General features: G+C 38.7%; 1 protein-coding gene across 1 annotated transcript in view; it reads right to left on the bottom strand.

Annotated features, from left to right (window-relative positions):
• marveld2b (MARVEL domain containing 2b) overlaps positions 1-14,752 on the bottom strand; it is a 33,522-nt gene that overhangs the window by 9,188 nt on the left and 9,582 nt on the right. Inside the window, exons 3-4 of the mRNA XM_080189222.1 lie at positions 13,925-13,960; positions 6,587-6,741 (exon numbers count right to left, since the gene is read on the bottom strand). Of these exons, the coding sequence (XP_080045348.1) occupies positions 6,587-6,741; positions 13,925-13,960 (191 nt within the window). The remainder of the gene's footprint in view (positions 1-6,586; positions 6,742-13,924; positions 13,961-14,752) is intronic.

The following is a 14,752-nucleotide window of genomic DNA, read 5'->3' as shown; positions in this document are numbered from 1 at the left end:
GGGTTAGTGGACTGAAAAGTGGCAGATGGAGTTCAACTCTGATAAGTGTAAGGTACTGCATTTATGGAGGTCAAACATTAAAAGGGAACGCACAATAAAACAGGAAGATACTGAAAGGGGTAAATGAAGTGATCTTGGCATACAAGTGCATAGGTCCCTAAAGGTGACAGTGCAGATAGATAAGGTTGTAAAGAAGGCATATGGAATCCTCTCTAAGGGGAAAAAAGTGCTAATGGATTAAAGATTTTTCAACCATTAGATGTTAAGACACTTAGAGAACTACCAGCATTGAGTTAGATGACTTTAAATCAGACTTAAGCTAACAAGAAAGCAGTTTACACACACATGAAATGCAGCCAGAGATTTAAATAAGTGATAATGATTTTAAAACACATATGCTGATATTTTGAATATATTAATGTATTTTTAACAATCATTGTTCACTTTAACCAAAGGCAGATTGCTGAAAATCACCACAGTAAAAGGGCATGAGGACAAAGTCATATTCTAAGGGAATAATAAAACTTTGGAGATATGCAAGCATTATCAGCAGAGTTTTTAATGTTAAGAACATTCAGAAAACTGAATCTAACTTCATGAACAGGGTTTATTCATTGTCCAGATAAGATGGATGCATGGCCAGATGTGGAATCATGTGTTAATCTGGTTTGGCAGTAACCTGTAGGGGAACTTGTAGGAACATTCACTTTGAACTTTGTGGATTCTGAGATTACTAGGCAACAGAGGAAGCTGGGTTAGCCAAAATGGGAAGATATGTCCAGATTTTAATAAAATGCCATTGTGCCAGAGGGCAAGACGTGATTGGCTAAAGTATATGACAGATACTATTGTTGATTTACGTATATCAAAATGATTGATTTAAGGTTAATGAAAGGCAGGAGTAATTGATAAGAAAATCTAAAATTGATCTGTTCTGAACTGTATATATTGGAATTCACTGGAGAGGTCTAGCTGTTTCAACTCAGGAGCTGCCCTGACCCATTGACAGTTTCCCTAGCGGCTGCTGGTCAAAAGAAAGGTTACACATTTAAACTGAGACATTAGCTTCACGAGTCTCCAAAATTTCTGACGTTACCCTGCCACCTCGAGAGCCCCATCAACACACTCCTTCATTGGCAGAGGTATAGAATATAAAAGTAAGGACATTGTGTTGGAATTATATAAGACACTGGTGAGGCCACAACTGTAGTATTGAGAGTGTTCCAGTCATCACATTACAGGAAGAGCATAATCATTCTGGAGAGAGCACAAAGAAGTTTCACTAGAAAGTTGCCAGGGCTGGAGAATTGTAGCTGTGAATGGAGATTGGAGAGGTTGGGGTTATTTTCCTTGGAACAGAAAAGGCTGAAAGAAGACATAATTGAAGAACAGAAAAGGCTGAGGGGAGACATAATTGAGGTATACAAAATTGAGGGATAACAGCACACAGGAGGAATCTGCTTCCCATGGCAGACAGTTCAATAATCAGGGCTGATAGATTCAAGCCAAGCGACAGAAGGATTAAAAGGGACATAAAGAAAAACTGGACAAGATGGGCCAAATGGCTCCCTTCTATACTGTATCATTTCTTTGGGTCCACGTTTCCACTGGATGCCCATATCCCTTGAGACACTAGAAATGTGCATATCTCAGCCTTAAAAATATTCAATGGTACACCTGTAACCTGCTGGGAATTCCGAAGATTCATAACCCTTTGAGTGAAGGTTCTTATCTTGCGAAGAACAAAGGTTTTGGCTCTCCAAACCTGTACGATCATGATGCCCTGACTAAGCTAAAAAACCTACTGCCCTTACTTTGTCCATATCCCTCTATTCCCTGCTTATTTACATACCCATCCAACTGCTTCTTAAAATGTTGCCTGCTTCCATCACCTCCTCTGGCTGCATGTTGCAGGTACCCACCACTCTCTGCATGAAAAACTCCCCCCGCACATTTCCCTTAAACTTTCTCCCCTCACAGCTTGAACTTGTGCTCCCTTGTAATTGACACCTCATTCTTCTAAACTCCAGAGAACAAAGTCCCAATTTACTCAGCCTTTCATCATAGGACAACCCTGTCACCTCATGGACCAATCCAGTGAACCTTTGCTGTGCTGCCCTCAATGCAAGTATGTCCTACTGCCTTTTAAAAAAGTGTACACTCTAGAACATTGACTTCCCAACCCTGGTCACCTTGTAACAATGCCTCTAATGGTGATTATATCTAAACCATCCATTGATATTTCAATGGAAAGCTTTTAAAGATCAAAGGGTCACTAAACAATAAATAAAAACAGCAAGACAAATTATTAAAGAAACCTTGTGCAAAATATAAAAACAGACAGCTAAAGCTCTATGAGTATAAAGAGAAAGAGAGTAGCTCAAGTGTATGTTGGTCCCTTGGAAGATGAGGCTGAAGAGTTAGCGGGTAATGCAGAAATGGCTGAAACACAATCAATATTTTGCCTGAGTTTTCATGGCATAGGACATGAGTATTATCCCAATAGTAACAGAAAATGCAGATGTTATTGAAAGGGAGGAACTTAGAACTATCGTTGTCACGAGGGAAAAAGTCCTAAGCAAACTATTGGAATTGAAGGCAGGCCTACATCCTAGGATCTTAAAGGAAATGGCATTGGAGATAGTACTCCCACTGGCTATAATGCTGCATTCAGAAATTTTGCAAGAATGGTTCTGGTGGATTGGAAAAATGATAATATAATACCCTTATTCAAAAAGGGAAAAAGGCAAATATAGGAAACTATAGGCCAATTAGTTTAACACATCTGTTAGGAAATTGTCAGAATTCACTTTAAATAACAGGACATTCCGAAAGTCAAATTGAAATCTATCAGAATCAGCATGGTTTTATGAAGGGTAAATCATGTTTGAATAATATGCTTGAGCTCTTTGAAGATATGACAAGAAAGGTGGATAATCGTGGTCTTGTAGCTGTAGTATATCTGGATTTCCAGAAGGCATTTGATAAGGTTCCATTCAAAAGGTTAACACACAAAGTTAGCTTACATGGGATTAGGGGTAATTTATTAGCATGGATAGAGGATTGGCTAATCAATAGAAAGCAGAGAGCTAGGACAAATGAGTCTTTCTTGGGTTGATAAGATTTTAGTGAGATGTCGCGTGGTTCGGTCCTCGTGCCCCAACTGTTTACAATCTATATTAATGACATGGATGTTGGGATAGTAGGTACTATAGCCAAACTTGCAGATGACACCAAAATAGATGGGATAGTAAGTTGTGATAATGAAAAAGAAATTACAAATGAACATAGATATGTTAAGTGAACAGAGCAAAATTTGGCAGATGGAGTTTAACATGGATAAGTGCGAGGTTATCCATTTTGGTAGGATAAACACAAATTATTTAAATGGGGAGAGATTTCATAGCGCTTCTGTGCAGAGGGATCTGGGTGTTCTTGTGCATTAATCACAAAATTAGTATGCAGATGCAGCAGGTAATAATGAAGGTAAATGAAATACTGACATTTATTGTGAAAGGAATAGAATATTAAAGTAATGAAGTGTTGCTGCTATTATACAAAGCATTAGTGAGGCTGCACTTAGAATATTATGTACAGTTTTGGTCCCCTTATTAGCCCACTAATTGCACAAGTTACCATACAAACACAATTAGATGCAGTTCCAAAAGGAGCCTTGTTTGAGTTCCTTCAGCAGCTTACGGTAGTGATGTGCATATACATGCTACAACATTCACAGTATTAATTTCAGAGAGTTCTTTAAATTCTTGAAGGATTATAACAGAAGGGAAATTATTTTCAGGGTAAGAAGGTGAATCACAAGAAGACACTTCAAAGATGATTAGAAAAACAAATGGTAAGAAAAAAATTTCACAGATCCAAAATGGAACGAAAAGCAGCCACCCTTACACGAGTCTTAATGGCAAGTCATTCAACACAAAGGAGCATGACAGGTGATATATCCTTACAGCATCCATCAACCACTCAAACTCTGCACAGGACTGAGAACTTGTAAATGTACAAAAATTTAAATCTCTCCTAACTTAAGCAAAAAATGGCAGTTCCACATCAGGTACATAAAAAATGGTACACTTCTGCTTTGTTCCAACCACTAACCTTTTGGGTAAAGTATCTGTGGTACAGAAAAGAGAAGGCAAGAAAAAAAAATCAGAACTGAACACGGTTGGTATATTGACATGGGGCTCTGTCATTCTCCTGAAATTCTTTGACATAACTGCATTAATCTGACCGATCTAGCATGTTTGAAACAAACTGTGTAACGTTAATCACACACTGTTATGAAATCTACATACACAAGAACAAGGAGCCGTAGGCCATTTGGCTCCTCAAGCATGCTTCACTAGTTGATGAGACATAAGAATAAAAAAGATACAAGATATCAGATCATGACACCAGGTCAAACATGGACAGGGAACACTCCTGCTGCTGCAGATTACCACCTATAGTCCGCTCCTCACCCCCGTGTTCAGCTGATGAATGAGCATTCCATATCAAAATCTACTTCGATGAAGTACTGAGAGTGGTAACAGCACATATGTACTCTGGAGAGAACACATGTGAACCACCAAGCATAGCTCCATAACAAGACTGCTGATCAAGCCCCAAAGGACATAGTTATTCGACTGAGTCCATGACAGATGATGAGGGAACCAAGAGGGAAAAACCTACTTCACTTCTTCCTCGCCAATCTACCTGTTGCAAATTAAACTGTCCATGAAACATTTGACTGGAGTGACCACCGCATTATTCTTGTGGAGACAAAATCCCATTTTCACATCGAGGTTACCTTTCAACATGATAGATTCTGCACATAGACACTCAAAACTGAGCAATGAGGTGCTGTGGGCCAGCAGCAGAACTGTACTCAACGACTAGCTGAAACCTTTTGGTTCAGCATATCCTCAACTCTACCACTGCCATCAAGTCTAGGGATTCACCATGCTTTAAAGAAGAGTGAAGCAGATTACCCAACTCAGCCTCATCCTGAGATCCTGAGCATCACATGCCAATTCAATCGCACCAATGATATCAAGGAATGGCTGAAGGCACTGGTGACTGGAACATTGGTGTGACTCAACAACATTCCAGCAATAGTATTGAGACTTGTACTCTAGTCATGTCCCTAACCTTTTCAAGTACATGTAGAACACAGGCATCTACTTGGCAATATAGAAAACTGCCCATCTATGTCCTGGCCCATCAGCTTCCTTATGTGATCGTCAGAAAAATGATGGAAAAGGGTCTTCAACAGTGCTATCAAGGGATGTTTATTCAGCAATAACTGCTCACTGATACTCAGTTTGGATTCAAAGGTGCCACTCAGCTCCTAACCTGATTACCTTGTTGGGCAAACAGCTGAACTCAAGAGATCAACGGCAGTCACTCTCGCTGATTGCAAGGCTGTGCTTAACCATATGTGGTATCAAAGAGCCAACCAAAACTGGAGCCCATGTCAAACTTTCCACTGATTGGAGTCATAACCTAGCACAAAGGATGATGATTGGAGGTCAATTATCTAAGTCCCAGAGCACTGTTACAATAGTTCCTCAAGGTAATGGCCTAGGCCAAACCATTTTCAACTCCTTCCTCCCTCCCCGACCCCATAAGACCCAAAATGAAGGTGTTTGTTGCTGATTGCACAGTATTCAACACCATTTGTGACTCCTCAATTATTGAAGCGGTCCATGTCGATACGCAGCTAAACCTGGGCAACAGGACCTACAAATGGCAAGTAACACTTGGACCACATAAGTACTGGACAATTCCCAATGGAGAATCTAACCATCTCCCCATGACATTCAATGGCATTACCATTGTTGAATCCTGGGGTTTATCATTACCCTGAAACCAAGCCAGCAATATAAATACAGTGGCTAAAACATTAAGTCAGAGGCTCAGAATTCTGAGATGTGTAACCAGCTCTGACTCCTCAAAGCCTGTCCACGACCAAGAACAATATAATGGAACACTTGCCATTTGCCTGCATATGTGCAGATCCAAAACACTCAAGAGGTTCAACACCATCCATGACAAAGCAGTGGCACCCCATTCACTACCTGAACATTCATTCCCTCCACTACTGCACAGTGGCAATGCACATCATCCACAGGATGCACCGCACCAACTCATCAAGGCTTTTTTGACAGCATCTTCTAAACTTGCGACCCCTACCAGCTCAAAAGGACAAGGGTAGCAGATGCATAGGAACCTCCTGTAAGTTCCCCTTCAAACCACACACCATCCTGACATTGAACAATATAATTCTTTCGCTTTTGCTGGGTCAAAAGAATCCATGAAATACTTCCCTGTGGTTGTACGTACACGTATGGATTGTAGCGGTTCAGGAAAACAGCTCACCACTACCTTCAAGTGAATTAAGGATGGGCAATAAATGCTGGCTTAGCCACTAATGTTTACATCCCATGCAAATAAAACTAAATGCTTAAAAATTTGCAACTGTGAAAGAAAACCAACCCCTATTTGAATTTTACTTATAACATACGTTGTGCAGTCTCACCTACCAACTTTGTTCAGACAAATACTTTTAACTTAGTAAACATATACTCACGCTATGTAGTCAGCCATAACAAGTGGTTTCGGAATATGCCCTGCAGGAATGTACCCACTTAATACCGTTGGTTTCACTTCAACCGGTCTCAATTCTTGGGATCGTTTTTCTTTGTGGTTTGTATCAGCAGCAATAGATCTAACTCCCAATGCACTCTAAAATTAAAAACAAAAACCTGAGTCATACTTTTTAGATACATAAAGTACTGGAAAAGGTGATTGAGAAATATCAGATCCTATAAGATCATTTCAATCAAAGTTCCTGCCAGGTAACTCTTGAATCTATTGTTAAAAATCAGACCCCACTGCTCCTTTTGGAAGTTCATTTTAGGTAATTAAGTCCAAGCTGTATTTTTAGTTGCTCATAAATAAGACCAAAGACCTGCATTTGTTTAGAATGTCAGGCAGTTTCAGGGTGCTAATGGTTAATGAAACATTGAGTATTTGATCATTGTTATTTTGGGAAATACAGTCACTGCTGCAATATATTCCCTCTGCAGAATCGGTGATGTTAAACATATTCACATTTATCTTACCTATACACTTTTGGATTTTGACCAGCTGATGTTTTATGCCATGAACCAAATTTGCATGCAAGAGTTGCCAAGTTTTTCTTCCCAGCTGACCCAGTTGGTAAATGAGCTACAAAGTTCAGATTTACACTCTACCTGTCATGAAGGTCTTGGATTTAAATTCTAGTTCACCAGGTTAGTTGATTTCAAGTAGAACAACAGGAAGGGCACAAAATCAACCTCATGATCTCCAACCTAGAGAACTCACAGAAGCTAAGTTACAATGTCAAGAACCTAGATGATATTTCCTCTTTAGGCTCGCATGTAAATAGTAAACACTGTGACAGGGTGTTGGAAACATACTCTGGAATAAATCTGCCTTAAAGTCATTGAACAATATACAGATAGTTGTTTGGTAGTACAGAATACTGTACTGCTGAAAAAAAGCTTCAGCAAATTGTCTATTTTCATCAGTACTAAAATATATAGGGTAGAGAACGAAAGGGTGATGAAAAATGGGTTTCTATTCTACAAGTTTGTGTACTCTTTCCTCTTTGCAGATTCGAAAACCCTATTACCAATATGATCTTACTACCTAGAGTTCTGCAGAAAGGTGATTTGGACTCAAAACACTAGCTGTGTTTCCTTCTGCACAGACCTGCCGAGCTTGGTTTACTTCAGATTTCCATTACCTACAGTATTTTGCTTTTAGTAGTTACATAACAATTTTCCCCATAGTCCATCTGGACTCAAAAAAAATCAAGATGGTTTGACAGGGTTCAATTTTCCTTTGCTAACTCAATGTCAACGATTTTTACAAAGTTGCTGTCAGCTCATCCTCAACAAAATCCATTATTCTTACTTGGTGTTGAAGTGTGTCCAGTTTTTTTTTAGCTATTTTTGAAAACTGGCATTGCACAAATTGAATTTTAACATATTGGATACTACAATGCAGCAATCTCAGTAATAAACAACATCTCACTAAGTAACTCTAATCTTCCATATTTTACCAGAATAAATATCATCTACCCTTGGGATTTATTGGGTTTGAGGTGTTCTAGTTCAAGACCTCCATATAATCAAAGCAATTAATTGTGCTCAAGTTGTAATGTTGCATCAAAATTCTATTCAAAGAAACACACACAAAACCCACTGTTTCTCATGAGTCAAAAGTTAGCTTATTAAACTGAGCCACACAGACTAGAAAGGTCCTGGGTTTAATAATTTTGATTTTTGTTAAATTAGTCAAAGGATAAGATTAGAGCTTGAGATAATAATTGGGTAGGGGAGATAGGAAAGAAAAAGTCACATCATGTTTTTTCACTATCCAGCTACATTTGGTGAAAGCACACGTGTGGGGAAAACAGCTTGCTGACATACATTTTCTGTACTCTCACATGAATAAATGGTCACTTGGGCAAGGTACCACAGGGTAATGAATGGTTGTAGATTTGCACTCATTAAGAGAAAGGATATTCTGGAGATGAGAAACCAAATTTGGTATCAAGATTCCACTTATTCACCTGCCCTGAAAACTGCTACTTGAGGATTTAAAAATAATTCAGTAATATGGCAAAGGAGGCCATTCAGCCCACTGTACATATACTTCCCTTTTGAAAACTATCCAATTAGTTCCACTAACCTGCTGTGCCCATAATAGCATTTTCTTTCCTATTCCAAGTATTTATCCAATTCCCATTGAAAGTTGCTATTAAACATCTTCTCACCATGCTCTGAGGCATTGTATTCCACAGCATAACTCTCTGCATAAACAAAAACTCATGGTCCCTCTGTTATTCATCAATTATCTCAAATCATTGTTTTTTGGCTGCCAACCTTATCAGCAGTCAACATCTTTTTTCTATTTACATCATTAAATTGGCATTGCCCAAACAATTCAAAGATGTGCAGGTTAGATTGATTGGCCATGCTAAAATTGCCCCTTGGTGTCCCGAGATGCGTAGATTAGAGAGATTAGCAGGTAAAATATGTAGGGATATGGGGGTGGGATTGTGGTCAGTGCAGACTCGAATGGCCCAAGGGCCTCTTCCTGCACTATAGGATTCTATAATCTATGATAATTCCTCTATTTCAGAGCGGTCAACAAGATAGACCAGAACTAAACAACAGATCTTGCTGATCTGAATGGCTCAGCATCAAACTATGTAGTTCATTTGCCCACAGGATCATTTAACAATTTTGAAAGCAACTGGGTATTCTTCTTCTTGTCCATAATAGATGTGTAGATCTCCCCTTTTCATTTCCAGATTCACACCGCTATACTAGCTTCAGACTGTGTTTTGAACTGCTGCACCTAGCATACACTGCTGCTGCCTCAGACTCCATGACAAATGAAAGGTCTAATGACCAAAATTCTGCAACTGTGGCTCAGTAACTGGAAAACCACAACACAATCAAATTCTCGCTTTAGGTTTGGAGAATGCAATCAAAAACATTATTCAAATACACTCTGTTGTCTTGCTTGCTTTGTATTAAACGTAGTAATTTGATAAGAACTTGATAAAACTTAGTGACCCGAAATACAAGAACAAACATTAGTAAAAAAAATTGAGAACTGTTTACTTAAGGAATGAGTGTAATTATTTCGGCTATCCATTCAGAGAGGGAAAGTAGTTAAATTCCTCATTTACTGTTTAGGAAATTTAAAAAATGCCCATGAAAAATAAAGCTGATAAAATGATAATAAAAGAAAATAAACCTGGAGATATACAATAGTAAACTCATGTTCTTAAACTGCCTGTCTGACTTAGAATTTGAGGTAAATGTGAACAGACTGGTTTCAACTGTGATTTTCATGATCTATAACCAACACAAACTAAAAGATCACTGCTCGTCTGGAACTCAAAACTTCTTTAGCTCATCGTTGATTTATATTCCCTTGATAACTTGCATAATAAAAAAAAATCAATTTCAGTTTTCATGATGCAATGGATATAAAATCAGAAACAGACAACTAAAATGGAGTAAGTTCCCAAGAGCTAAACTCACTGCAAGTGTGGGGTCAGGAGTGAATGAAAGGTATGGAGACAACAGTACATGGGCGGTGACCTGAGTTGGATCGTCAGAGTCACAATTTGAGCTGCTCCTAATGTTCCATTTGCAAAGCAAGTGGCCACATTTCCCTGGCCTATTCTCAATCAATTGAAATTTTCTGTGATAGGGCTCAAATCTGTGACTTTATCTCTCGGGTTAATTACCAGGTTGCAGCGGGTGATGTTTGCAGTCAGCCAGGAAGTGCACAATCTAGCAATTAGACTGTCATCACTTTGTAGCATGTGGTGTTCCAGTAGGGGCTAGGAGATTTTAGACAAATGTGTAGGGTATTTGATGTCCAGTGTCAATGGGAGTGCTTTGTTAGTTGTCAGCTGGTGCTGTTCTCAAGGGGGATGCTTTCCCTGCAGACATCTGATGATCAAATACAGGTGAGTGAAGGGGCACATGTCCCAGATGATATCGGCAGTTTCCATATGAGATTCACTCTCATTTTGACCTCAACACTGGTGTTCTGCAGGTGTTGCCTGTAAATCAATGTACAGTGAAGAATGCTGCCAAGATATTTTGGCTTTGGGTAATGGTCATCTACAGGATTAGACATGGAGCTCTCTCTTGGCCTTTGAGTGGAGTAGATCAGCTGAATTGACAGTCTTGGCAATGCTTAGCTGTAGTCTCCATTTTTCTGACACATTTTTCTAGAGAACATAGTAAACATAGACAGAGATACAGCAATCTTCAATTGCTCTTCTGCCAATGCAAGTTTTGAAATCTGAAAACTCTCAAACTAATGTGCTTCAGGGCTCCAGGACAAAGCAATTAAAAGGCTAGAATCAAGTAAAAGCAGAACCAACCAATACCTATCTGACTGAGCTGGTCAATGGAAGAGAGGTATGGTCGAAGAGGCATAAAATACCAGTCACAGCATGTTATTTGTGATGGTTGACATTGCTTTAGTGGCAATGGGCAGAAGCCATATTGCAGAGATTCAAACATGGAAAGGATGTGCACAGAGTGGGTGATAACACAAAGACCAGAGAGGAAAGGGAGATTGGAGATGTGGCTGTTATTTACAAGTGCAGAAGCCTGTGAAGAGAATGTTTAAATGGGGAAGGAGGAGGGAGGCAACAGACAAAAGATTGATGTGGTTTTGCCAGACAGTTCGAAGACAGTTTACCCAAGATGAGCTTCTCACTGCCTATACTTGCCAATGACATATTTCCACCTCTAACATTGCCTGACTTTACTTCAGTCTCAGATTATCAGCTGCTGAAATATTCATTCTTGCCCTTCTTACTGCTATACTTGACTATCCATAGCACTGACTGGTCTTCCATATTATATCCTCAATAAATGTGAGCTCATTCAAAATCCACCTGAATTCACAGCAGTACCATTTATCCGTCACTTTCAAGTTCACGAATCCATATGGCTGCCAGTCAAGCAAAACCTCGATTTAAAAATTCTCAACTTAGTTTTCAAATCAAACCTTGACCTTGCTCCTCCCTATCTTCAACAGCTCAAACCTTTTCCTACTCTTAATTCTGGCCTCTTCAGTACTCTGGATTTTAAATTGCTCGACCACTGGTGGCAATACCTTCAGATGCCTTGGATCCAAGCTCTGGAATTTTCTCCTTGAACCTCCATGCCCCACTTCTTCTCTTTCTTCCTTTAAGATACACACTTCCATTTTTGACCATCTACCTTGTGGCTTAGTGTTTTTTTTGCTTTAAAATGCTGTGACACATACTGGGACATTTTACCATATTAAATTAATTCCATAAAAACAAGGCATTGCCATTCTGTAACCCCCAAAAAAAGGACAAATTCAAGGAAATGCAGCAAAATGACATTAGAGAGAAGGTAGGTCCAAATTAATAATTGCACCAACATGGCCTCCTTTGTCTATAATTTAAGCTGAAGTAGAATTGAAATAAGGGCAAATTATTAATCTGGTTAGGAAGTTGGTTGAATGACAAGGGGTATGTGTAGGTATTCAAATTGGCAAGATATGATTAGCAACATTCCACAGATATGTTGGGTTGCAACCATTTACTGTATTTGTTGACTTAGATGATAGAGGCTAATTGACTGATGGTTAGAGTGGGGGGTGGGAGAGGCCACAGAATTCAACATGTAAAATTTAAGCTATAGATATTCAAAGCCCTGGTTCAACTACACAGAGCATTCTGGACATCACATGAAAGGAAGGATATATTGTCCTTTACTGGAAGTACAAAATGAATGATAGCTGGATCCTGAAGGTTAATATGTGTGTAAGGACTATATAAACTCAACTGGGATTGTATTCTATTGAATTTAGAAGGTTAAGGGGTGATTTGATTGAAGTTTAAGATAAAAGGAAATTAGTAGGCTAGATTAAGAAACTATATGTGCTGGTTGGAGGGGCTAGAATTAAGGGACAGTCAAAATTTAAAGTCAGCCTTTAAATTATAAAACACTTCCGTATTCAAAGGGGTAGGAGAAGTTTGGAACTGTTGGCGCTAGGTCAATGACAAATTTTAAATTGGAGATGATAGATTTTTGTTGTCCAATAGATATTAAGAAATATGAAGCAAAGATAGGTCACATATTAGCCATGAATGAAGGAACAAGCTTGAAGGGCTAAATTGCTTATGGCTGTTCAACTACTCCTAATTCTAGGAAATGATCTTGTCCCTTAAAACTGATAGAAAACTACATTACTGGAAGAAATGCACAATTTTTGGGTGCATCAGTTTGGAATGCTGTGCTCATCTAGTGGTCAAATTGCTCAGGTTGAGACAGGGTTATATGGACTAAGGAACTCTGAAAGCACAAGGCTTAACTTCTGTTACCTTAGCTATTTTAATCATGGTGTGCCATGTTTTGTGATTGGATGTTGACTCAGGGCTAAATATGGTTCCAATTTATTAATCTTTAGAGATCATTCTGAAACTGTGTGTGGTTATTCCGTCGGTAAAATATTCAGTCTTGGGAAATGGGATTTGTGAAGTGCTTCTTCAGGACATATAAAATGCCCAAGGCTCAGTGGTACAATTACTTGGAGGCAACAATCTGAATTCTGCCTCTTAAGCTTTTGCTCTTCTGCATGAAGAGAGTGTCCCACAAATGCATAAGTATACAAACGCATAAGTCATAAAAGTCATGGGTGAAGAGAGATACCAAACATGAATGTGTGATTCAAAAATAGAAAGTGCTGGACTGTAGGGCTATCCAGACTAGAAACGTCAGCTCTATTCTTGCTCCACAGATGCTGCCAGATATGCTGACTTTCCAGCATTTTCTGTCTTTGTTTCAGATTTCAGCATTTGCAGTAATTTACTTTTATATTAACTTATGATTTTCTAATCCCAGAATGAATTGAGAACAAGTTCTACGAATGCTGATCTTTTTCAAGAAAAACTGAGCAGTTGATGGATACTGTACCAAGACACTAAATGTGATCTCAACTCAAGTGTTCATGGTGAGTTACCAACATTTAGCAAGATTCTACAAACTTAACCCAAGAGATAACTTTGTGCATTCTCCATTGGTTAGGAACACTGCAAATAACTTCAAATAATTTAATCAGAATTTGACATAAGACTGTCCAAGAAATAAATTTAAAATCGATAAAAATAAAGAAACAAAGTTCTCCAACAATTAAATTTGTTCTTCCCTTAAGAAGTCTGCTGCAGCAATGTTCGTTTCACCTTAAAGATTACACCAAATAATCCCGATGGAACTCAGCACAGACTATGATTGACTAAAATAAATCAATACAGGGAAAGCAATTCATAATAAAAGTCTCAACTGTAAAATTGCATTCTTACCATTTCCTTTGTTGTGCCAGCTTCTGTACTTCTCATCTAAGAAAGATACATAATTGAAAAATGTCAAAGGAAGTACAGTTTTAAAAGATCTGAACATTAATATTTGAATAATACCAGATGCATTGAGCTGCATAATACAGTATTGCTTTGTAATTTTGACAAATGAGTAGAATTAACCATTTTTTTGACAAATGCATAATAATATCTCTTTAGTAAGATGCAACTTTGGGTCAGTTACTTCACACATGGCAAGTTCTTGGCCTTCACTGAGCCAACAATGGGACAGAGCAAAAATATATCACAATTACCCCGACAAAACCTTGTCCCTCAAGCCTTTCTGAAGATGTTGACTTGCTGGTACCTCATGCAGCTCCTCCAACACCACAATGTTAGGTATAAATTATGAGCATAAACAAGCTTGCCCGTTTACTCATGGAGCCTATCAAGGGAATGCCACTTTACAGGAATCCTCAAAATCTCATCCCAGGTTCCCTTCCTCAAAAAAAGGACAGGCCTTTACTGGGCAATAACCAGCCATTTCTTGTGTGCAAGAATGGCTGGAAACTTTTTTATAAAAAGGTAAAGAAACAAGCAATACAGCATTTTTATTAAATACACTGCAATTTGGCATAATACACCGTAACATCATTGGCAACCTCAAGAATGCTGTAGCAAGCTAGATTGGATCCAGTGTTTCTTGTTCCCACATGATCTGAAGTTGAGCTTGCCCCAACTGTACAGCCCTATTCCAAATTGTTGCCAAGCTTTCAATGCCTGTAATTTAGACTTTCTTTCTCGTTGATTTCAATCCCACCACCGCCCCCGCCC

This window comes from Carcharhinus amblyrhynchos, chromosome 5 (genome assembly GCF_965287045.1).
Source record: "Carcharhinus amblyrhynchos chromosome 5, sCarAmb.v2.hapA, whole genome shotgun sequence".
In the NCBI taxonomy this organism is placed as follows: Eukaryota; Metazoa; Chordata; class Chondrichthyes; order Carcharhiniformes; family Carcharhinidae; genus Carcharhinus; species Carcharhinus amblyrhynchos.
This window is presented reverse-complemented; position numbering and strand designations above follow the sequence as displayed.